Source organism: Camelina sativa, chromosome 5 (assembly GCF_030686135.1).
Source record: "Camelina sativa cultivar CO46 ecotype springtype chromosome 5, ASM3068613v1".
Taxonomy (NCBI): domain Eukaryota; kingdom Viridiplantae; phylum Streptophyta; class Magnoliopsida; order Brassicales; family Brassicaceae; genus Camelina; species Camelina sativa.
Window position 1 is genome coordinate 25858380 of NC_141884.1, and position 22711 is coordinate 25881090.

At 34.7% G+C, this 22711-nt stretch overlaps 5 protein-coding genes, 1 long non-coding RNA gene and 1 pseudogene across 8 annotated transcripts; 2 read left to right on the plus strand and 5 right to left on the minus strand.

Annotated features, from left to right (window-relative positions):
• Positions 1-536: 536 nt before the first annotated feature.
• LOC104787347 (uncharacterized) lies at positions 537-1448 on the minus strand. Its single transcript, XR_015557511.1, has 2 exons — positions 1072-1448; positions 537-951 (listed from the first exon to the last, which is right to left on the minus strand). It is a non-coding gene; the product is annotated as an uncharacterized LOC104787347 (long non-coding RNA).
• A 2013-nt stretch (positions 1449-3461) lies between these two features.
• On the minus strand, positions 3462-5144 carry LOC104787346 (uncharacterized; annotated as a pseudogene).
• Positions 5145-7392: 2248 nt separating this feature from the next.
• Positions 7393-10453, minus strand: LOC104789459 (protein NUCLEOLAR FACTOR 1-like). The gene is made up of 14 exons (XM_087512558.1): positions 10323-10453; positions 10152-10245; positions 9930-10052; positions 9763-9846; positions 9100-9527; positions 8941-9005; positions 8811-8857; positions 8631-8690; positions 8486-8557; positions 8321-8350; positions 8129-8223; positions 7919-8041; positions 7779-7851; positions 7393-7467 (listed from the first exon to the last, which is right to left on the minus strand). The coding sequence occupies exons 1-14, from the start codon at positions 10451-10453 to the stop codon at positions 7393-7395; spliced, it is 1500 nt and encodes a 499-aa protein (XP_087368684.1).
• Positions 10454-11777: 1324 nt separating this feature from the next.
• On the plus strand, positions 11778-15282 carry LOC104787345 (transcription factor bHLH94-like). The gene is made up of 3 exons (XM_010512915.3): positions 11778-12398; positions 12811-13206; positions 15036-15282. The coding sequence occupies exons 1-3, from the start codon at positions 11907-11909 to the stop codon at positions 15114-15116; spliced, it is 969 nt and encodes a 322-aa protein (XP_010511217.2). The 5' UTR covers positions 11778-11906; the 3' UTR covers positions 15117-15282.
• Positions 15283-16191: 909 nt separating this feature from the next.
• Positions 16192-18939, plus strand: LOC104787343 (GDSL esterase/lipase At1g54790). Of its 2 annotated transcripts, none has more exons than XM_010512912.3 (5): positions 16192-16479; positions 17604-17807; positions 17909-18075; positions 18190-18460; positions 18574-18939. In XM_010512912.3, exons 1-5 carry the CDS (start codon positions 16242-16244, stop codon positions 18840-18842), a joined length of 1149 nt encoding a protein of 382 aa, XP_010511214.2. In that variant the 5' UTR covers positions 16192-16241; the 3' UTR covers positions 18843-18939. The 2 variants fall into 2 exon arrangements, with proteins under 2 accessions (XP_010511214.2, XP_010511213.2); XM_010512911.3 differs by lacking the exon at positions 16192-16479 and adding an exon at positions 16587-17505.
• Positions 18837-20435, minus strand: LOC104787344 (UPF0603 protein At1g54780, chloroplastic). Its single transcript, XM_010512913.3, has 3 exons — positions 19764-20435; positions 19483-19675; positions 18837-19242 (listed from the first exon to the last, which is right to left on the minus strand). Exons 1-3 carry the CDS (start codon positions 20184-20186, stop codon positions 18995-18997), a joined length of 864 nt encoding a protein of 287 aa, XP_010511215.1. The 5' UTR covers positions 20187-20435; the 3' UTR covers positions 18837-18994.
• Positions 20436-20547: 112 nt separating this feature from the next.
• On the minus strand, positions 20548-22662 carry LOC104787340 (uncharacterized). 2 transcript variants are annotated; one of them, XM_010512910.3, is made up of 4 exons: positions 22505-22662; positions 22242-22403; positions 21966-22157; positions 20548-21133 (listed from the first exon to the last, which is right to left on the minus strand). In XM_010512910.3, the coding sequence occupies exons 2-4, from the start codon at positions 22398-22400 to the stop codon at positions 20756-20758; spliced, it is 729 nt and encodes a 242-aa protein (XP_010511212.1). In that variant the 5' UTR covers positions 22401-22403; positions 22505-22662; the 3' UTR covers positions 20548-20755. The 2 variants fall into 2 exon arrangements, with proteins under 2 accessions (XP_010511212.1, XP_010511211.1); XM_010512909.2 differs by having other exon boundaries at positions 22242-22422; positions 22505-22646.
• Positions 22663-22711: the final 49 nt, after the last annotated feature.

Below are 22711 nucleotides of genomic sequence, written 5' to 3' on the forward strand. Positions count from 1 at the left end.
AATATTATTGAATCCTTCCTAAATTTAAATAAATGTGTTTCTAACTCTCTTTTTGATGTTTTACCTCAATATGTCAAAGATTACTGCATTAGTAAGGGGTATTGTGCATATCATCATGTTGTTTACCAATATCCAGACTTTCTATAAAATTCATCATAAAATTCAAACTTTTTATGAAGGTCATCATGAAGCTCAAGGAATCCTTTCCGAATTAATGGAATCCTTCTCAAAATTTCAAGGACTCCTTGAAATTAAAGAACACTAGAATGTGATCCATCATCTACAACTATTGTAACCTAGAAGAACCTAAAGTATAATGGAACCTAACTCATTTGTATGGCCATCAACTTTAACAAGCTTCTACTTCTTCTGTATGTTCCAAAACCTCTTAGGCTTGACCTAGTTTACTAATGTCCTGACTTTTTATGAACACCATCATAAATTCCAAACATTTTATGAAGATCATCCTGAAATTCAAGAAAGCCTTTCTGGAATTTTGTGGAATCCTTCCTAATTTTCTTGAAATAAAAGAGAACTTGTAGCAAACTCAATCACAGTTACCTCAATCACTATTAATTTGTCTAATAGAAACATATGACACTCTTAAGTAGCAAAGCAAAGCTAGTACAAATGGTCAACTCATAACAATAAAACAGAATATGCAACAAGCACTTGATATACCCGGCAACGTGAATGCCTTGCCAAACCATCAACTCCAACAATGTTGTCATGGCCATCCCCAGAATCTGCTTCTTCTTCTAAGAAAGACGGCAAGAGGTCGTATACCAGATTTCCAAATAATACATACAAACAAAAAACAAACCTGCGAATGAACAAAATAATCAAAATCCTTCAAGATTTTAGCTGTAATCCTTACCTTGAAGTCTTCAATGTCAAGAATCACAGGAGCAGAGTTAGCAGAAGACGATATGGGTCCTCTTGTTCTGATTCCTTTGTTTGAATTCATAGTAAAGCAGAGAAATTCATATTTATAAGCGCAAAACCAAAAAAACTATACTCTTCAAATCTCTACATACAAATTTAAGAGGAGACAAAAAAATGAAAACTAACTAGAACTACGCTTCGCCCATCTTGGAGATGTCCTCGTTGGACCCCTCTTGTTCACTTTCTCAATCTTCTTCTCCATCAATATCTTCTCAACCAATTTTGATTTAATCAATTTCTTGTTGGCTTTATTGGGGCGTTGTTATCTTTATTGACTCTTATCAAAATCATCAGAGAGTTTTCTCCTGATTTTAACCACACCTTCTTCTTCAGATCCGATCTTCTCATCATCAGAATCGTTCAGATCTAAGTACCTCCTTCGTTTAACAACAGTGGGAGCCAGAGGAGGAGACGCAGAACCAAATCTCTTCTTCCTCTCGGAACCTCCGGATTCGAGTTTCACGGGGCTAGATTTCTCAAACTTGATAACGAATTAATTCTTTGATTCGGCTAGTTTTCTAAAGCTGGGCACGAAGCTTGTTGATGATTAGTGCGTTTGACCATCAATTTTTATTAATTTTAATAATTCTCTTCAAAATTTAAGATGTGCTAAATTTGGAATTTTGAAGAGTGTATGTTAATTTTGGAACAAAAACTTAAAATAGTGTTATTTTGAGAATCTTCCATATATATATTAATTTTTTTTACATAGATTAATCATTTTTGTACTTTTTTGAGAATTGTCCTATTAAAAACTACAACGATTGTCTTTACAAAGCCAAATCTTCCATTTTTAATTAGCAAGCTTTAAGAAGTCAGTGGTTGAATGCATTTTTTAATTTTGTATGATCATCTACAAAAATTGTTAATAACAAAAAGGTTATATAAATATTAGGATTGATGACTGCTGTTTGCTGTTTTCAACGGCTTTTTATATTTCCGCTTTGTGTTTTCTTTTTATTATCGCGTCTTTAAGTTTGCTGAATTTGAAGTATACAACTACTGTGATCTCAAATATAGTCGACGGAAAGATGAATTTGCCCTACACACAAGAAGTAATTGTTAAACAAATGGAAGACACGTACGAGAACCGGACTTCTAGGACTCGAGTTCAAACGGGATACATGACTTTCAAAGACGTAGGAGAGCTGACCACTCAAAACTCCGAAACCTTTCGTTGACATCGTAGAGGTCCATCGTAACTAGTGGAAGCCCAATGGTTCCTCATCCTCTCCAACTGTATCTCTTCTAGCAAAATGTTCACGTGTGGTTTGGTTTGGTTTTGTTGTCTTTAAATAGTAAAAAAATTGACCCCATATGTTTCGAAATTATTTAGATGCTTGTACGTAGAACTAAATGCATACTTTTTTATTTAGATATCTTGTTTTACTTGTTTAGATGGTAATTAAAACAAAAATTAGATGTCAAATAAGAGTTGATAATAGTTATAATATTCCAATCCAAATGATTGGGTTTCAAGAAGGTCACATGTTCCATATAAGTTCACATGTTCCACTTACTCACCACAAGTCAACGTCGTGTTCTTCAAACTCACATGTAACCAAAGACCGTTAAACACTAGCTATTAGAAGATTATAATTAACATGATTGCAGGTTAGACTAAAATTAATATTTTAAGAAAACCATTGAGCCTAATTCATGTAGGGACAATTTACCATTCAGGTTAGGAAAATACATGAATAATATGCTCATAATTTTTTTTCGCATATTTGATAATTTTTACTTTTTTTTTGACTGAAATACTTTTTAGTTGACAGAATTCACTATTTATGCTATACTATCTGAAATTATGCTAAAGACCAACTAGAAGGAGTCAATTAATGTTTGGTAACTAATGGTTAACATAGCACTTTATGGTGAAAACATGTAGAGTGTAGACTATAAACTTTCTAGCAAAGTAAATGTGGTCGTAGGAAGCATGAGAGAGCAAGTTTACATAACCTTTGAGGCAACAAGAAAACTCACACAGATATATATGTGTCTTTTACACCAATCACTACAAGAAAACACGCCTATTGCGATGGAAGAATTCATAGCAAATCCCTCGCAAATAGGCAAAAACGAGGGAATTGCAAGGAACACACTTCCCTCGCAAATCGCTTCTCGCAAATTGGTCAACGTCGCAAATCCCTCGCAAATTTTGCGAGGAAAAATTTGTCCTCGCAAAAACAACGCAAATTGCGAGGGACAATATCAATAGCAGATTCCTAGCAACTTCATTCAAGCAATTCCCTCGCAAACTTTGCGATGGTTTTGCGACTTATATGTCCGTCGCAACATGATGAATTATACATTTTGTAATTATGATTATTTTCAAATTATGCAAATTAATTATGATTATTTTCTAATTATGCAAACTAAAAGTCATAATTAGCCAAAAAACTTTTAATTAAAACTGAAAACAAACTTGTAAATTACAAAATATTGTTAAAATTACACAAACATAAGTTCAAAACATAAATTGAAACACAACTACAAGTTCAACAACAAGAGACCATCACACAGAAGTAAAGTTCAAGAACAAGAGACCCTACGATGGTCTCGTGGTATCTCCTGCTCCGGTATCAATGGTGGCATCAGTCTCAGGTCGGGGAAATCTTGCAGCAAATTCAGGGTCCTTCTCAGATAGATAATCGAAGTAGGCATCGTAGCAATGCATCTTCTGAGTATTTTGTTGCAACTTCAATGCATAATCTTCTAACTGAGTAGACTGACTCGCAAGAACAGCTTCGGCCTGAGAAAGCTTCTCAGCTAGAATGACTGGATCTTCAGTCGGAGTAGGCGTGAGAACAACATGAGCTGAAGATGCTTCAGTTTGCATATTACCGACTCCATATATCCTGTTTTTCTTCTTCGGAGCAACCTGCAAACAACAAAAAACAGAGACACAATGTAAAGTTCAAAGATATGAAACAAGTGAAAACCAAAACACAATGTAAAGTTCAAGAATTTACCTCAGCAAAAATTTGGTTCTTCATACTAACTGACAATCCGCCAGAAGCACTACTCTCTATATTGTCCCCTGAGCATAGCCCAGTTTCAGCCTCAGTTATCCTCGATGACACTTCATTGTATACCTTCTCAGATAGTCCATCCACAAACGACCCATCAGGTTTCCTATGAGTATCTTCTAGGACTTTCAAGAAATCAGGAAGTGCCTCACCAGTCATCTCCGACTAAACAAAGATATGAAACAACAAAGTATTAGACTAAAGCAAGAATTTATAAGTAATTGTACTAAATAACTAACTTAACATACTTACATGTTTTCGTGCACGGGCTTTAAAAGAGGTCTGACCAGACCGGTGTTTATGCATTCCATTGCCATCAGGATCACTGTATCGAGCATTTCGACTGTTGATACTCTTTTCCTCAGATTTTGGTTCAGACCAAAACTTGACCAAGCCTTCCCATACTTTAGGATCAAGCCACCGGCATTGCATCATCACCTTTTACTCTCCACTTAGACTTCCACCGAGACACTTGATCAGTCATCCGGGTCTTCAACTTGCTTTCAAACTCGGCTCGAACTCTCCCATTGATAGAGTGGTCCCAGTTATATGTTTGCTTGTAAAAACATAACATGAATCAGAATCATAATCAGAATCAAGTAAGTAAAAACAAAATCTGTAATTTAAACACATCAACAAACATTTAACTTACCGCAAATGTTTCAAACCACCGGTTTACAACCGCACCTGGTGTTTGGGTCCAATTGGCATGAACTTCTTTGAAATCTCTTTCAAAGATGGCCCGAACAGTAGCAGCAACCTGAGGATCCTGGGCAAACCTACAAAACACAAGAAAAAAGGGAATGAGGATCAATGAAAATAGATCTAAAAAATTAGACAACCCTAACTACATTCTTACCATAGAGTACCCGGAGGGCGTTTAGGGTCCAGTTTCTGTAAGCTAGCACGACCGGGACTTGCAAGTAGCTCTTCCAAAGTAAAAGAAGAGGTCTGAGGAGACACATCGTTGACACGCGAAGTCGAATGCTGTGGAGGAAGATGATCTTCCACCACCGGTGAGGTTCCTTGACGATTATCTTGGATCACCGGTGAGGTACCTTGCGAGGAGGCGGGAGAAGCTACCCTTGGAGCAGAGGTAGAAGAAGGTAACCTTCGAGAAGGGATGGGAGGAGATAGCCCTTGAGAAGATATAAATCTTCTGTAAACGTTTTGGCCACCAGAATGATTTTGGTTCTCTTGAGAAGACATCTAAAAAACAATTCCAAAAAAACTAAATTAAAACCCTCAAATTCGATATAATTAGAACCCTAAAAACAAATTAGATTAAATCCTAAATTCGAATTAGGTAAAAACCCTAAATTCGAATTACATAAAAACCCTAATGTTGAAACCCTAAATTAAATAACCCTTAAAATCAAAATTAAACCTAACCACTAAAACCAAAATCGATTCAAAAATTCAAAACCCTAAAATTGAAACCCTAAAATTCGAAACCCTAAAATCTAATTAAAACCCAAATCGAATCCCCAAATTGAATCCCCAAATTCGAAACCCTAAAATCTAATTAAAACCCAAATTGAATCCCCAATTTTGAACCCTAAAATCGAATTAAAAACAGAAGAAAGAAGAGACAGAAGAGATCGGAGAAGAGAGAAGAAATCAGAGAAGAAATCAAAACCCTAAAACTGAAATCAAAACCCTAAAATCCTAAACCTTTGTCTCGCAAACAGATCTAGCCGACATAAGAAGAGAGAGGAGGAGTAGACTAACCGAGGACGAGGAGATTAGCCGGAGAAGAGAGAGGTGGAGGATTTGAGTAACCGGAGAAGAGAGGTGGTTAATCGGAGAAGAGAGGTGAAGATTGATCGGAGAATAGAGGAATTAGGGTTCGAGGGTTTTTGCGGCTGTGGATTAGTCGAGGTTTGAGCGAAGCTCAAACTAGGTTTTTCTATTTATATAGGAAAAACGATGCGTCGCAAGTCTCTCGCAAAAATTGCTACGGATTAGCTACGGTCCCTCGCAAATCCCTAGCAAACGTATTAAAATATGTAATTTATATTTCCAGAAATTGCGAGGGAATTGCTATGAACTGAGACATTTGCAATAGATTTGCGATAGATTTGCGATTTATTAAGGGTTTAGGTTCAAGGGTTCATTTGCGAGGGAATTGCTATGACGTAAGAGATATGCGATGGATTTGCGAGTAATTTGCTATGCAAATAGCAAATCCATCGCAAATTTGTCGCAAACCTTCAATCTCTAATTTATAAAAACCATCAAAAATGATTTAAAACAATTAGTCAAACAAACTTTCAAGTATATTATGTGGTCCAATAGGCTCATCATACTTTTTTCTATCATCAAACTTTTTAAAATTGTCCAATTTTGCATCTTCCTCTAATCATTAACTATCTTCTAACTATCTTCCTATATATGTTCATTACATTAAAACAAATATTTGACAAATATTCCAAAATTGTCCAATTCTCCAAATATTTTGTGTTGCACTGCCCTATCTGTGATTATAAGTCTTGGATTCATATTTTTAATCATTAATAGTAATGTAATTAGTCTTTAGGGTTTAGGGTTTAGGATTTAGGGTATAGGGTTTGAAGTTGTAATTTGCGAGGGAATTGCTATGATTTTCTTAATTTGCGATGGATTTGCGACTAATATGCTATTTATCTAGCAAATCAGTCGCAAATTTGTCGCAACCTTGTATATTTAATTTATAAAAACCATCAAAATAATTTCAAAAGTTAACAAAATTAACTTTCAAGTATATTATAAGGTCTAATGTCTTATCATACTCTTTTCTATCATCTTTTTAATCATTAAAAGTAATGTCTAATTATATTAAGTTTTGTAATATTAAAAAAAAAAAAATTCCTCATTTTGCAATGGATTTGCTATGGCAATCGCAGTTCACTCGCAGATCGGTAGCAAATTTGCTATGGATTTTATCTTGCAAAAGGCGTGTTTTCTTGTAGTGAATGAATCATCTTGCTTAACAACCTCCCTCATTTGATATTTACAGAAAAATATATATGTTAACTAACACTAATAAGTAAGCTAGAACCATATTGAGCCCACCTTTTTTATACAATAAAATCGATTTCTTAACATGAAAATCAAACCTAGACCTCTAAAGAAGAAGAGGAAACATGTTAAGTTTTTAAGTTTCTCATTGCAGACTTTTTACTATCTTTGAATAACTTGGTAATTTATCTCTGTTGCAGAGTTATTGACAGAGTAACCACAGATTTGTGGCAAATCGTAGGAAGATGTTTGACACAAACATTAATGTCAAAGTAAATAACTTGAACCGGTTAATGTATATATCTGACCATACAAAATGGTATAACAAAACATGGGGGATTAAGTTTAAAGATCACCAAAAGAGATAACAACATTTGTCTTTTACACCAATGTATCATCTTGATCACTCCACTCCTTAACGGAAATAAAAAGTGCTATTCTCAGAACTGATCATTTTCTTTGCTGAAACATCCCCAACGATACTTTTCAGCTGCAAAAAACCATCACATGGGATCCAAACAATCAACACTCATCAGAACTCTCTAGTCCAGAGCAGAGATAACAATTAGTTTGTTTCACAACTAAAAAATATAACAACTGCAAGCACAACCAACTAGAGATTTACGTAGAGAAAAGAACCTAGACTTAGCAAATAATCATCTCTGGTTGATCTCTTAGCTAATATATTACTCTTGTATAAGTATATCCTAGGAACTAGTACTATTTGAATCAATGGAGGACAGAAAACAATGACTAGGCATGGCTCAGTGTGTAAAAACCATCAGAAGATTGTGTAATCACCTTGACTTTATCAAAACGAGAAAAAAGCACAGTGGACACCATGTCATGTGGTTCTTCAAGCATGTTCGCGGATCTGAAACCCGGGAAAGCCGACATCGATGATCAGAAATCAGAACAGTACGTAACTCAATCATTAGAACATGAACAAAATAAAGACCTGGTATCTCCAAAAGAAGTATGCTCTCTCAGTGTAAAGCATGATCTTTTTTTTCCCTTCAAAGAACTCTTGTCGTGCACGTGATTTCTCCTTGTTACTAGCATCTCTGGAAAAAACACGAGAGTCACGATGAAACAAATCCAGATAACAAAACGAGACGGTAACTTCAAAATAGGGGACAAAATGGTCTCACGCGTGAAGAGTGCATAAAGAGGCATTTTGCGAATTCAATAAATTTCTAAGCATGAATAACTCGGATTTAGAACTGATAAAGATCATTACTCCTCCCTACAAACATGTTATAAAAATATACGACAATCAAGCTCCCAAATTTACGTCATAACAAAGACTGTCTTTCATTATAACCACTCCGATGTTGTTGTACCTGAACAGAATCTCTAATCCTTGGGAACACCTGTACCAAGAAGAAAAACAGAATCAGCAAATATTATTGTATATACTTCGTAATGCCGCAATGCATAACATCACCATTAATGTTGTATTTTACCCATGAACATGGTAGCTATTACTTCAGAAATCAAAACTAGACCTTTTTGGTAAAATATTCAAAACGTGCACGCTCAGCTTGGACCATGGAGTCTGCATCAAATCTTTCATAATTCTACAACAACAAAGACAAAAAGATATAAGATGTCTAGAACGTTTATGTTCTATAACACAAGATGATATTTTACCTGAATGACATTGCCCAACACTTTCCGAAGAACACCTTTATATTCAGACTCCAGCTTCATCTGCATTGATTTAATGCAAAGTGAAACGAAAATATATCCGCAATGCATATTTTTTATAGGTGTATTAAAAAAAAAAAAAAAAAAAAAAAAAAAAAAAAAAAAAAGAATGCATATGCCCACCTTTCCTTTATAGTTCAAGCAATGGTGATTGAATAGAGTATTCATCTCTGAAATGAAATATTATTCGGGTTAGTACGACTTTGGAATTTAGCCATATATGGGAAAAAAAGGCAATGGGCAGAAACAACACCTGCGGTTAAATAAGAACTTAGAAATATCGACTGTCGATAGAACCGTGCAAGTCCATCCAGATACCTAAACATAAGACGAAATTTACTGAGAGATTCTAACACATAAATTGTATTAGAGCAAAAAAAAAAAAAAAAAAAAAGCCACAAGAAGTATGTACAATGGCCTGATTCGCATGACACTGGTTTCATGTGGTTTTGATGGCAATCTGTTTAATTGTTTGACGACTGTTTCAACGTGCTTCCAATTCTGCATAGACTTTACGTCTGCGTGATCGATAATCAAAACCTCGATGGAGGATAGATAATCAACATCTAGTTCCTTGTTTTCTTCTGCTTTACCAATGGCCTTAATTACTATCCCAACGGGTGAAGCAATAATCATGTCCGATAAATAGAAATCACTATACAGCCTAATGCTCTTCTTTGTATGCTTAATGCCTATCATAAAGATATCATCATCGTTCCCCTCACCAATAAGCGCTTGCCAATCAGAAGGCTTTTCTGATTTCCCATATTTGAATGTCTTCACATCACCGTCATCACATCCAAATTCCTTATTAAACCGGTCAAGGTTGTCTACATTAACCTGAAACAAATGAATGATATATGAAGAGAACATAAATAACTCGAGTACATAATCAGCAACCGAGACCATATCAATTCACAAATAATTCTACGTAATTTTCTAGTTAACAATAAAACTAGTACTTATCTGTTTGATATCTAAGTAATCAGAGAATAAGCCATAAGGCAACACAGTCACAAAGCAGATACCAATTAAAAAATATTAAATGACTGAAAAAATTCATAAATTTGTATACCCTTTGTGCTTCTGCAGGAGTTAATTGTATCAGCCTCTTCACAACGCGGAATGCAATACTCTTGTATGGTAGTAGAATCAGTACCTAGATATACATAAAATAAACGTAAGACAATTTTTCAAATGCGGGAAACAATATATTTAATTTTAACACACCAAATCGGTCACCTTTGGACGAGTAAAACATTGGTCTAGAAATCCACCATCCGAAAGAACTTCCTCTTCAGAAAGTTTGGAAATTTTACTTTCATTCTTCTTGATAAGATCTCTAGTTCTAAAAATGTGATTCAACTACATAAGAAGAAGACAAAATGACTTCAATAAATCTTCCTGAAGTGCTAAGTAGAATCTAAAATGATCGATCTTAGAAAAAAGAATGCATGCACATACAGAATGCATAAGGTATGCGTCCATGTGACTTAAGTCTTCACCAAGGCCTTTATTGTAAAAGGGTCTCTTGTTAGAATGCAAAAAATCCATATAGCTGTTGCCTAGAAAATCAAATATTATAGTCAGAAAAAAAAAAATATATATATATATATATATATAAGAATATCGTACATTGTCTGTTCTTCGTAAAACATTGCGACTGATTCGTCTTCAACACGTTTACACTTCTTCGTATCCTGTTTCCTATGGATATTTTCATGTGGCCTGTGCCTCTTCAGCGTTAGATTTAAGTTTTGAGCCATCGAGGGAAGCTAAGTGAGAGAGAGAGAGAGAGAGAGAGAGAGAGAGAGAGAGAGAGAGAGAGAGAGAGAGAGAGAGAGAGAGAGAGAGATGAATTCAGGACTAACGTACTGAACCTCTTTAATAGAAAACCCTAATTTCAGTTAAGGCTTGCAAAACCATAACTCAGTCCGGTTTAATATATATACCAAGATTGAATCTTTCTGGTTCGGTTGGCAAGGAGGGAAAAATTCCTAATTAGTTCTTACCACAATATACGTGAAATCATCTTTGGCACCTAAAACAGGAACACTAGTCGAATTCTCTATTGGTTTTGGTACTTATGAGTCCTCCAAAGGAATTACCAATAAGATTTGATTCGATGAAATCCCAATCTCAAGCATCTTTTTCTCTCTAGGGCTGTTTTTCAGCATTTGCCATAAGTAGAGAGGTCGAATTGAACCTCAAGTCAATAAAAAACATTTCTTTCAGAATATAATTCTTTTAATTTGGCAGCTTATTATTATTATAAATTTGGAGCCTATACTTATAAGAATATGTTTAAAACTTTAAATTCACTATGATCTAGTTAATATTTTGATTTGAGAATTGAACTATCGATTTTTTTTTTTTTGTTGTTGGTAGATTTGTTTCGTTTTATCTTAATTTAAATTTATTAATACGATTAGTCTCTCAAATTGTTACTTGAATAAATTATTTAGAACAGTTGATTAAATATATTGTGTTGGTAATTAATTTTTTTTTTCAACCATTGGGTCACAACTGGCTGGCCCATTAGCCAAATTCCTATATTCGTAGGAAGCGGGACTCAACCCCTGGTGTGATGGTGCATTCTACCAATGGACTTACCTCCTGCCACTATACTAAGGTCACTTCACTTCGCTTCTCAATTAACTTTTTATATAGTCAATGTAAAGTTTAAACCATCTTGCGTGCTGAATAGAGTTTGGATAAAGATGAACACAAATATGAATAGAAAAAACACATATATAATCGCAAACCAGTGCTGTCTCATTTGCTCACAATAAGACAAACCGCATAAATGGACGATCATATGTTATATGCATTTTTGTGTACTGAACCGGCCGAGATAGTTCACAGTCAAGTCCCGGAAAAAAAAAAACAAGAGCGTAGCTAGGAATCATACAAACTTCCCCACCTGTTGCCCATTATTAGCTTATAGCTAATTACCCTTTTTAATAGTCCAACAACCTGAATAGAGAATACATCTCCCTTGGAGCAAACTCCCAAACTATGCTTTTCACGTGCAACAAGCTGTAGAACTCGTTCCCCCTTTATAAATTAATACCGTGTTGAGTATCAATCATCTCACACTTATCATTTATTTCACTTTCATTCTAAACTCCCAATGTTCGTTATCATATTTTAACACCTTTTTTTTTGTTTATCTATTCTTATCAAAGAGTTACTTTCCTTTTAAGACTAAGAAGGCTAATGGCTCTCGAGGGTGTGTTTTTGCAACACGACAACATCTACAGTTATAATGGCAAAGAAGCTTACTCTAACCTTTACATAGAAGATGAACCACACTTCTATGATCTCCAAGCCTCTCTAACTTGTCTCGATAACCAAACCGAAAACTACAGCTCTACTTTTCTACAAGAAGATCACTACTATGAGAATACTACTACTACATTCCTTCATCAACCTCTTCCTGAAATTGCTATTAGTGATGAAGCAAATATTACCCCGAACGGAAACTCCTCTGGTAGCCCGAACTACGATATGAGGTACCACCGAGATAATGAGATAAACACTTCGGGTAACAAGAAGGCAACACGCCGCAGAACAAGGGTGAAGAAAAACAAAGAAGAAATCAATAATCAACGTATGACTCACATTGCAGTGGAGCGTAACCGAAGAAAAATGATGAATGAGTACCTCTCTGTTCTCCGCTCTCTCATGCCTGACTCATACGTCCAAAGGGTATTCTTCTAAGTCTACATTCATAAATATGTAGCTAGTGCATCTATGTATTTTTTTTATATATAGACTAACAAAAAAACATCATATTTTTCACGTTCCATGTTTTTAGTTAATTATTAGTTTTAGAAATAAAAAGATTACATAAATAATCTACATCTTTAGAAATTTTAGGAAATTAATTTGAATAGTAAATAAAAGTGAAAAAAAAAATACTTTATCTATCTGAAACTATGTTCTTTATACTGAATATTAAAAGTTAAGTTAACGTTAATATTTTGTTTCTTTTTGATATCCCAAGATGGCTAGGTATCATACCAACTTTAACAAAAAGGATATTTTTAGACTTTATTACATGCATAAGTTTTTGGTTATTATTATGAGTTCAAGTGTTTTTTTACTTTCATGATTTTAGTGTGACCAAGCATCAATAGTAGGAGGTGCCATAAACTTCATCAGAGAACTCGAACACCGTGTTCACCACCTTAGCATTAATGGCGAACAAAACGAAAAGTCCTTTTCAGACGGCGAAATCGATATCTCATCCGCCACACCTTTCTCGGACACCTTCAAGCTTCCCCAGTACTCAATGGGTTCATCTTCTGTCAGCGAAAACGTGGTTGTTGAGAATGCATTGGCTGATATTGAAGTAAGCCTCGTCGAGAGCCATGCAAGTCTCAAGATCAGATCAAGAAGGAGACCAAAGCTTCTTCTCAACTTGGTCTCTGCTCTACAAAGCCTAGGGTTTATCATTCTTCACCTTAATGTCTCCACTGTTTCTGAGTTTATCCTCTACTGTTTCTCCACTAAGGTACGTTTCTGTTTTAATCTTTAATCACTATATATTTACCCCTGAATTGACAAAGTTACAGTAGTAAAGAATATTCTAAAAATAGCTGTAACAAAAAAATAAACTAGATTTATTCCCAAAAACACAAAACCCAAAAATAGCTGTAAGTTAATTGTAAATCAAATGCTAGGCCTAGCCTTAACCTAATTGTTTTTCTCTTGTCGCCTATTGTTTTATTAGTTTAAAAAATGTGATTATCACTAAAAAAAATCATTATAATAATCCTCAGTCTCAAATATAGGTTTGATTATGAGGATAATTAACATGTCAATTCTGGATCCTTCTGGCAAAAACAGATATACTTAGTTGTAGCGCATTCACATGCAATTCTTATATGGTCAATACAGGTTTCGTTAATTTAGTCTCTAATATAATTAAAAATTAAATACGATATTAAATGATAACTTCACCCAAAATATAATTATTCTATCATCTATCTGTTATATATTAGTAATTTGTTATGTTTTCATGTTTTGAAGTTTCATTTAGCTAATCTTTTGTTGACAAAAATAAAAAGTTTCATTGATATAATTATGATATATATATATAGACACGTTAAATACAAAATATTATATAAATAATATAAAAATTTAACCAAAGTATCACTCCTCTACTTTAACATAATTTCTTGGTTTGTCTTTTGTGCTAAGATATTATTTAGCTAATTAAACGCTTAGTGTTCCAACATTTTTTTCAACATTTTCTCATTACATTTTTGTATTATTCTATTTTTTATCATAAAATTTTATCTTTTACAAATGACACCCATCTACAAAATTCTCTATATATTAATAAAATAGTATTTTTAACAAAATATTGATGTATCGCCGTCAGAAAACTCGAATCACAATTTAACAAATAACTCTCATTAATTAATATTAATTACATCTATGTTATTATAGATTTAAATCAAAATTCATTACATAAATTAAAACTATTTGTATTCATTTGATTTGAATTTATATTTTACTTCTTTTAAAAACAGAAAATTAATTTCTATTTATCTCATGTTTTGTTAAAATAAAATCCATACAAATTTTTCAATCACGTTAAAATTATTTCCATGTTCAAATATTTACGGATGAAATGTATTATTACACAAAATAAACGCAAATTTGAATAATAATAAAAAAACAAACTTTAGTTACACATTTTTTTACACAAACGAATATTAGATCCCAAATAATAATTTTATTTGAATCGATTTATTCACACTATGTGCAGGTTGTTACCTAGTCTACTGTAATATGGTTCAGTTCTAACAACTTAACATAACTGACTATTTGTAATCCTTGTGAGAAATTCAGACCGAAGTAATTAATATAATTTATGTTATGCAAATGTAATGTCATATGAATGAAGCATACATTAAGGCCTAAAGAATGAAACTATACTTATCGTGGGAACAACAAATAACCAAAAACAATTTACTCAATTTTTCTCTGCATGTGAGAACGTACTCAACATTGGAAGAATAACCATTTTATGCATAGACAAACAGACGTCGCCAAATTACTTACTATTTATAGACTCCGACAGCGATTAGATGTAAAAAGCACTTTAAACAAAACCATTTTCATTAACATATAAACAATACCACAACTTTTTAGTAATTTCTTTCTTTTTTTGTTGCTTTTTTCTCAAAATAATAACAAACAATTTTTTTTTCCGTAAAACCCAAAAATTTTTATATATTGAAAAACACAGTTGCCATATATCCAGTCTTCATATAGTGGTAATTTAACAAAATATACTTTCAGTTTAATTATTTTTCTTTCTCAACTATGCAGATGGAAGATAAGTGTACGCTTACATCAGCGGCTGATATTGCTACCGCAGTGTATGAAATGCTCAGTATTCAATATTCATGATGATGTTTCCCAACAGTAACCCTAAAGTAGACCGGTTTGCAGAGTCAATGTTAGCATTATATCATCCGGGTTGGGATATTTCGCTACGAGTTCATATAAATGTCCTTGATAGTACACTTGATTTGGTTGTCCAGTAGTTATATTTAATATTGTGTACCATTTTATAGATGCTTCTGCCCATTGCACTTCCCACACATTATAGTAGAACATGGACGGTCCATTTTTTTATTTAAGTTCTTGACAAAAGTAAATGGTAACAGCTGGAGATAATTTGGTTGTTGGATTTGGTTAATATTCGTAGAAAACATTAAACAAACTTTATTTTAAAAATTATAGTTGTGTAGGCACATTTTAAACATAAAATCGAGTGGTCATTCTCGACCAATCTAATCTGTCTCACCAATAATTGCCACCGTGAGGTCCGATGAAAATAGTTTGTACCAAACTTTACAAAACCAGGAACCTATGTTTTTCAATGGGCCATGAATCCGCCGAAACCACCTTTCTATATCTCCTTAACACTTTTGCTATTTTATATTTATTATATCGAGAATACAGTACAAAATTATAATTAGTTCGAAAATAAATAACAGTGTATGTCAAAAACTATTAAGCAACATTCTTTCATTCCCTCATAATAGAGTAAATAACTTTATTGGAAGATATGCTTTCGTTTCCTATGTTTTCAAGTTTTTGTATATGGCGTTGGTTTGAGGTGTGCTCAATCTAGACTTATTCAAATGTAAAATTGTAACTCTCAGTATATATTATAATTTGTTGATCAACATTTCAACAATTTTTTTTATCTTTCTATATATGTACAATTTTTAAGGGAAAAGATCTCATTCAAGCATATCATCAAAGGTGGGAAAGAAATGGTTAATGTAAGGGTAAGAAACTATTGTAAGAAAACTTTGCATATCATCAAATGTGTTCGTGTGAGTCATCATATAAATATATACAGAGATAGTAAGTAAGACTTGCAAGCGAGATTCAAAGCAACAATCTTGCTTGTATAGTGTTTTCCTCTTTCCACAATTTAAAGCATCAACACATATAAAAAAGACGTGGACAAATAGAAACTATAAATCTCAAAGCCAATTTAAAACAACAAATAAAGAGCTCATGAATATAACTAAGATGAAAATCTTCTATGTCATCCTATTTTTTATCATGTATATACAGAATTCAAACTCTATTGATTTCAATTATCTTTCTGCTTTTAATTTTGGAGATTCCAATTCCGATACCGGTGATCTAGTTGCTGGCCTCGGCATTCGTCTTGACCTTCCTTACGGACAAAATTCCTTCAAAACGTCTTCTCAAAGATTCTGCGATGGACGTCTCCTTATAGATTTTCTAAGTAAGTCCGATCCTTTCTAGTTTATAATGTCTCTTTTATAATAGTATTCAACAATTTAATGTACTGGATATCGTGTCTTCTTACACCAACTTTATTTTAACCAGTAGGTACACGTTGAGTTTACATATTCAGGTTACTCGGCCATGTAGTCATGTTGCACCAAATTTTTTGTTAGTTTTGTAAAAGGAGAGAGCTAGATAGAACTCATCAATCCACTAATTTGAAGGGAAAAAAAAAAATCCGTTTAGATTGGATTAAAACATAAAATCTCATTTTTTATATAATTAAAATAACATTTGCAAACCCGAACCGTAAGAATGAACACAAATTATAAAATTTTCATATCTATATGTTTTAAATAAAGAATTTCTTGTTCAATTATATACATTTTTTTTGGGGCAAAGTTTGATTATATACTTAAGTTTATAATGTACATGGTTATTGTCATCGAATTGCAATCCACCAAAAAAAAAAAAAAAAAAAAAGCACAATCTAACTCTCTCATTAGCTAAATTTTATGAAAACTCAAGGACACTAACGTACGAGTCCAATTTTCTTCGTTCGGTACCAAACGGTCCAAACTAATGATGCCTCTAATTTAATCTCGATTTTTAAAAACAATTCTTTCTTACGAAGCAACGTTGAAGCAATCTTATATTTTACATTTTTGAATCGGACCTGCGTTCAAATTTAAATAAAATATTAACGAAAAGTTTCAAAGTTGTTGTAGACAATTTATATCGTTGGCTTGATTACAAATGATATGGGTGTTTGTTTTCATCCCAATGGCTCCCATAGTAAACAATCTCTCCATTGTACTACTCTTCATCTTCATTTCCTTCTTGCCCTCATCTCTCTCTACAATCCTAAAATATCCGGCAATCATCAACTTAGGAGACTCGAATTCCGACACGGGCAATCTCATATCCGCCGGGATTGAAAGTGTTAATCCTCCCTATGGTCAAACTTACTTCAACCTTCCCTCGGGAAGATATTGTGACGGCCGTCTTATTGTAGATTTTCTATGTATACATAATGTTATTCTTTCATTGAAATGGCTTCTTTGATTTGGCATTTCTCTTCATACCATATGTTTTGATATGCGTTTTTCCTGTTTTGTGCAGTGGATGCAATGGACATGCCATTTCTAAATCCATATTTGGATTCATTAGGTTTACCAAATTTCAAAAAAGGGTGTAACTTTGCAGCAGCAGGATCCACCATTCTTCCGGCAAACCCGACATCGGTCTCTCCCTTCTCCTTTGATCTTCAAATCTCTCAGTTCATCCGGTTCAAAACTAGGTCACTTGAACTACTTTCTAAAACAGGTGGGGTTGATTCGAAAATATGTTGTTGGTGAGATGTGACGGATGCGTATACATTATATGAAGTGTAAATGAAGTAAATATTGTTTTTGATGATTTGGTAGGAAGGAGATATGAAAAGTACTTACCACCACTTGATTATTATTCAAGAGGACTATACATGATTGACATAGGCCAAAATGATATAGCTGGTGCCTTCTACTCCAAGTCTCTTGACCAAGTCCTTGCCTCTATTCCTTCCATTCTTGAAACTTTTGAAGCTGGACTCAAGGTAAATCACTGTTTCTTGCTTTAGTTTTCCTTTTGATAAAGCGGACCGATCTCATCCAAACCATACTAAATAAATTCTGAGTAATTTTGAGTTGAATATTGCCAAATTTGGCAGAGGCTGTATGTGGAAGGAGGCAGAAACTTCTGGATACACAACACAGGGCCCTTGGGATGTTTGGCTCAAAATATTGCCAAGTTTGGGACAGATCCAACAAAACTTGATGAGTTTGGTTGTGTTAGTTCCCATAACCAAGCAGCCAAACTATTCAATCTTCAACTACATGCTCTGTCCAACAAATTTCAAGCCCAATTCCCTGATTCAAATGTTACCTACGTTGATATCTTCTCTATCAAATCTAACCTCATCGCTAATTATTCCCGATTTGGTAAAGCATTTTTCGCTATATAGTTTAAATTTCCAAACTAGATATAAATCTTCACCATCTTGATTCTTGAGGATGTTGGTTATAACAAAAAAAAAAAATTTGATTGTTTTTAGGTTTTGAAAATCCGTTAATGGCGTGTTGTGGAGTCGGAGGGGCGCCCTTAAACTACGATACCCGCATTACATGTGGCCAAACTAAAGTCATAGATGGGATATCAGTAACGGCCAAAGCTTGCAACGACAGTTCTGAGTACATTAACTGGGATGGAATTCACTATACTGAAGCCGCAAACAACTTTGTGTCATCTCAAATATTAACCGGGAAGTATTCCGATCCGCCGTTTTCAGACCAAATGCCATTTTTTCTAAGCTTAAAATTTTAGAAAATGCTGTTGGTTTCCATTCATTCTTTAGTTTTCTATCATTATTTACTTTATATTGCTCAAATGAACCAAATATATCAAGAAACCCGTAACAAAATAACCTGAGTTCTGACCTGATCGGTTTTGGTTTACGAGAGTGAACCTGAGTTACTTTACTTCTTGGAGACATAAGCAAAGTACTGTGCCATGGGAACTACAAAGGCAATTACAAGTAATCCTCCAACGACAAGACTGAACTGTCCTCTCTTCTCTTCGGTTTCTTCTTTCGTCTTGAAATTTGATTCTCTCTTGTTATCCTTCACTGCTGGACCCCCAGGATCCGGGAGACCATCTATTGCTGCAACCAACCTTTTTGCGCTGCTGTATACCGCCTCGTTGTATTTTTCGTCCGTTGCTAGTACTGCACCATCATACATTCAAATTCTAATCAGTTCCAACTCAAATTCAACATAAAACCAAAACCATTCCAAGTGATTAACTAGACTCGGTTCTACTTTGGTTACTGTTATTTATAAACCGAAAAATCTGAACCAAAACCCTGATTGAAGACGACTAGTTTTGCTAGTTTTGAGCACTAGATGCTGCATCAAAATTCTAACACTACACTATATTACTACACTAGACCAAGAACCAATCATACCGGGAAGATTTTCAGAGACGGTAGCATCAAGAATGTTTTCACCAACAGCTTCAATAAAAGCAGGACCACCAGTAATAGCTCCTTCCTTCTGACTTGTGATCAAAACAACAATACCCTTGTTGTTACCTTGTTCAATCGAAGGATACCATTTCTCCAAAACCTGGTCTGCATACTCAAACGCATCTGCTTTACTCTGCATAATTTAACCAAACCGGTTCCAGTTCAACTTCCGGTTTACTAAAATTTTTTTTTTATAGGAACAAGAAAAAAAAAAAACTCACAGTGAGCTTTCGGACAGTGATGAAATTGAGTCTCAGTTTCTTTCTGTATTCAAGATCAGACAAAAGCTTCTTAAGGTCTGACCTCGTCACTCGACTTAGAACACCAGCGTCGTCCACTACGTAAGTTTCTTTTGGAGGACCGTCGTTGAGGATATTGAACTCAGAGGCTAAAGCAGCGCCAACAGGTGAGAAACTGAGTGTTAGAGATAAAGCTAAAGCAGCTAGTCCTTGCTTTGCATCTGTTAACCAATTTCTCGATTCCTGTTTAGTGAACCGGGTGAAGGAGAGGTGTTTAGGACCGGGGAATGTGGTGGGTTTTGATGAGAGAGACACGGAATGTGAAGTGGGTTTTGTCTGGAGAGTGGACGAGGGTTTGGAGTTGAGAGGAGGAGAAAGTGCACGAGGGGAGAGAAGGGTCTCCATTGAGTTTCAGAGATGAGTTTTGAGTTTCAGAGATGGAGATTTTGATGCATTTTCTTGTGTTCTGTTTTGGATCGTCAAAGGAAGTGAAGGATTGGTCGAAATGTTAGATTTTCTGGATAATGTTTTTATTTCCACCACATTTTTTTGTGCCAACAGAACTTAACTATGCTCCTACGTGGCGCTTTGTTGTTGACTATTACTAAAGCTATCAAATCATAAAAACTTTAAAAGATATATAAAACCACCCATGAAAATATCATCAAAAATAAATTATTTTGAATAAACATGACATGCCATTAGAAATTTTTTTGGTTAATCCTAACTCGAGAGACAAAAAAAGAAAAGAAAAGATAAATACGAATCAACCAAGAAAACGAGGAATTAGTTTAGACTCTGCAAAGAATGTGACCAAATCACTTGAGAAAATGCTACAAATGTCTTACTAAGATCACTTCTCTAACAGAGCAGAAAACAAGATTACTTACAGCAGAATTAAGAAGAAGAAGAAGAAGAAGAAGAAGAAGAAGAAGAAGAAGAAGAAGAAAGTTAAAAGAGTCGGTGGTCACATTTCAGACATCATCGTGTCTTCTCTTGGACTGAAGAGCTAAACGAGCGTCTCTCTCTTTCTCAAACTGTCTGTAATCAGCTCTCTCCAAGAAACTGACTTTGTCGAGATACTTGTCTGAGCTTTTCTTGTACTTATCTAGCTCGTCTTCGACACCTTTGTTTTCCTCCTTATACTCTCCCCAGTCTTTCTTCGTCTTGTCCAAAACACTCAGCTTTTGTTTCTTTTTTATCTGCTCAAGAACCGCATCAACCGCTGACGGCGCCGCCGAGGAGGACGCGGAGGAGCCTTTGTTTCCTCGGTCCAGTGCTTCTTTTGAATCTGCTTCCACTAACCGCTTTACTTCGATTTCTTGACCCGCAAAGTCTTTGACCTCGGTAATCTGGAAGTGATCGAGAAGAACAAATACATTAACCAAATGAATGCTCCCCAAGTGCAACTAATTAGATTCTAGTCCAACACAATCCATCTTCCTAGTTCCAAACAGCTGACAATGAACACTTAGATCCTATCAATCCCGAACCAAAACACAAACTCAAACAAAAAGCAAGTTTTTATTTATGGATTGCAAAGGTTCAACAAGATATTCTAGTCCTCAGTCCATCTTCTTGCTTCCAAACAGCTGATAGAATCTTAGATTCTAACAATACCGAGCCAAACACACAGATTTTGCTAAAAAAACAAACTTCATCTACGAATTGCAAAGGTTCAATCAAACTACAATATAACTCGAGACAGAGACTCTGTAGGGCAGAATTCATCTTCCTAGTTCCAAATAAGTAAGTAATAAGAACTTAGAAATTCTAGCAATACCTAGCCAAAACAAATTCAAAAAAGTTCAATCAAATTAGTAGAGTTCAACTTGACACAGAGATTTAAATCCATCTTCTTGCTTCCACACAGCTGAGCTGATAGGATCTTAGATTCTAACAATATCGAGCTAAAACCCAGATTAGTTTTAAAAATTACGCATCTTCCTAGTTCCAACCAAACAAGTGATAAGAACTTAAAATTCTAACAATACCGAGCCAAACACACAAATTCGAACATTAAAAAAAAAAAAAAAAAGCGATCTTTAACTGCGGATCAAAAAGGTTCAATCAAATTACAGTTTAACTTAACTTGACACAGAGATTTCACTCAATCCATGTTGTTAGTTCCAAAGAGCTGATATAAAAAAAGATTGAGCCAAAACACAAATTGACACAACTGACCTCAATCTTTCCACGGCTGGAAGCAGCTGCAGCGGTCGCAGTAGCGTTTCTCACAGCAGCTAAAGCAGCTGCAGCAATACTCTTAGCCTCCTCACTACAAGTATGATTCAAAACACTATCTTCCTTTGCTACATTCGAAACGCAATGATCCTTCTTCTTCTTCCCATCCACGCCAAGATAACTTTTCCAATTCTACAATCCAAAAAAAGATTCAGAATCCCAAAACATATACTATCATTCAAAACCAACGCAAAAGAGAGAGAGAAGAAATCTCACGTTATTAGCTGGTTTTGTAGCGGGCAAAGCGGTTGAGGCGACAAAATTGAACCGCTTATTCGGAACTCCTTCGTTCATCCGCTGCCAAATCTCAGAAACTTTCTTAGATACAACACTGCTCGTACCACTTTGCTCCGCAGATTGCTCATGCGACCCCATGTCCTAGATTCAAGATACGCCTCTGGGGAAAAATTACAAATCAATTCGTATTCGATATATTTAGGGTTTTGAAAGGAGAAATCTTCGAAACTGTATCGGATCACCTGCAAGTGCCGGCCGACGAAAACCCTAATTGATGGAACTGTCTACAACAATAGACGGCGGCGTCGATGAGGCAAAACTTTTTTCTTTTATTATATAATTGACCACTATACTTTAAGATAATCACCAAAAAGCCCCCAAAACTCTAAGATATGTTACATTAACTCCTAAATTAAGGATCCTGATGGATTAGAACAATTCTTGGGTGA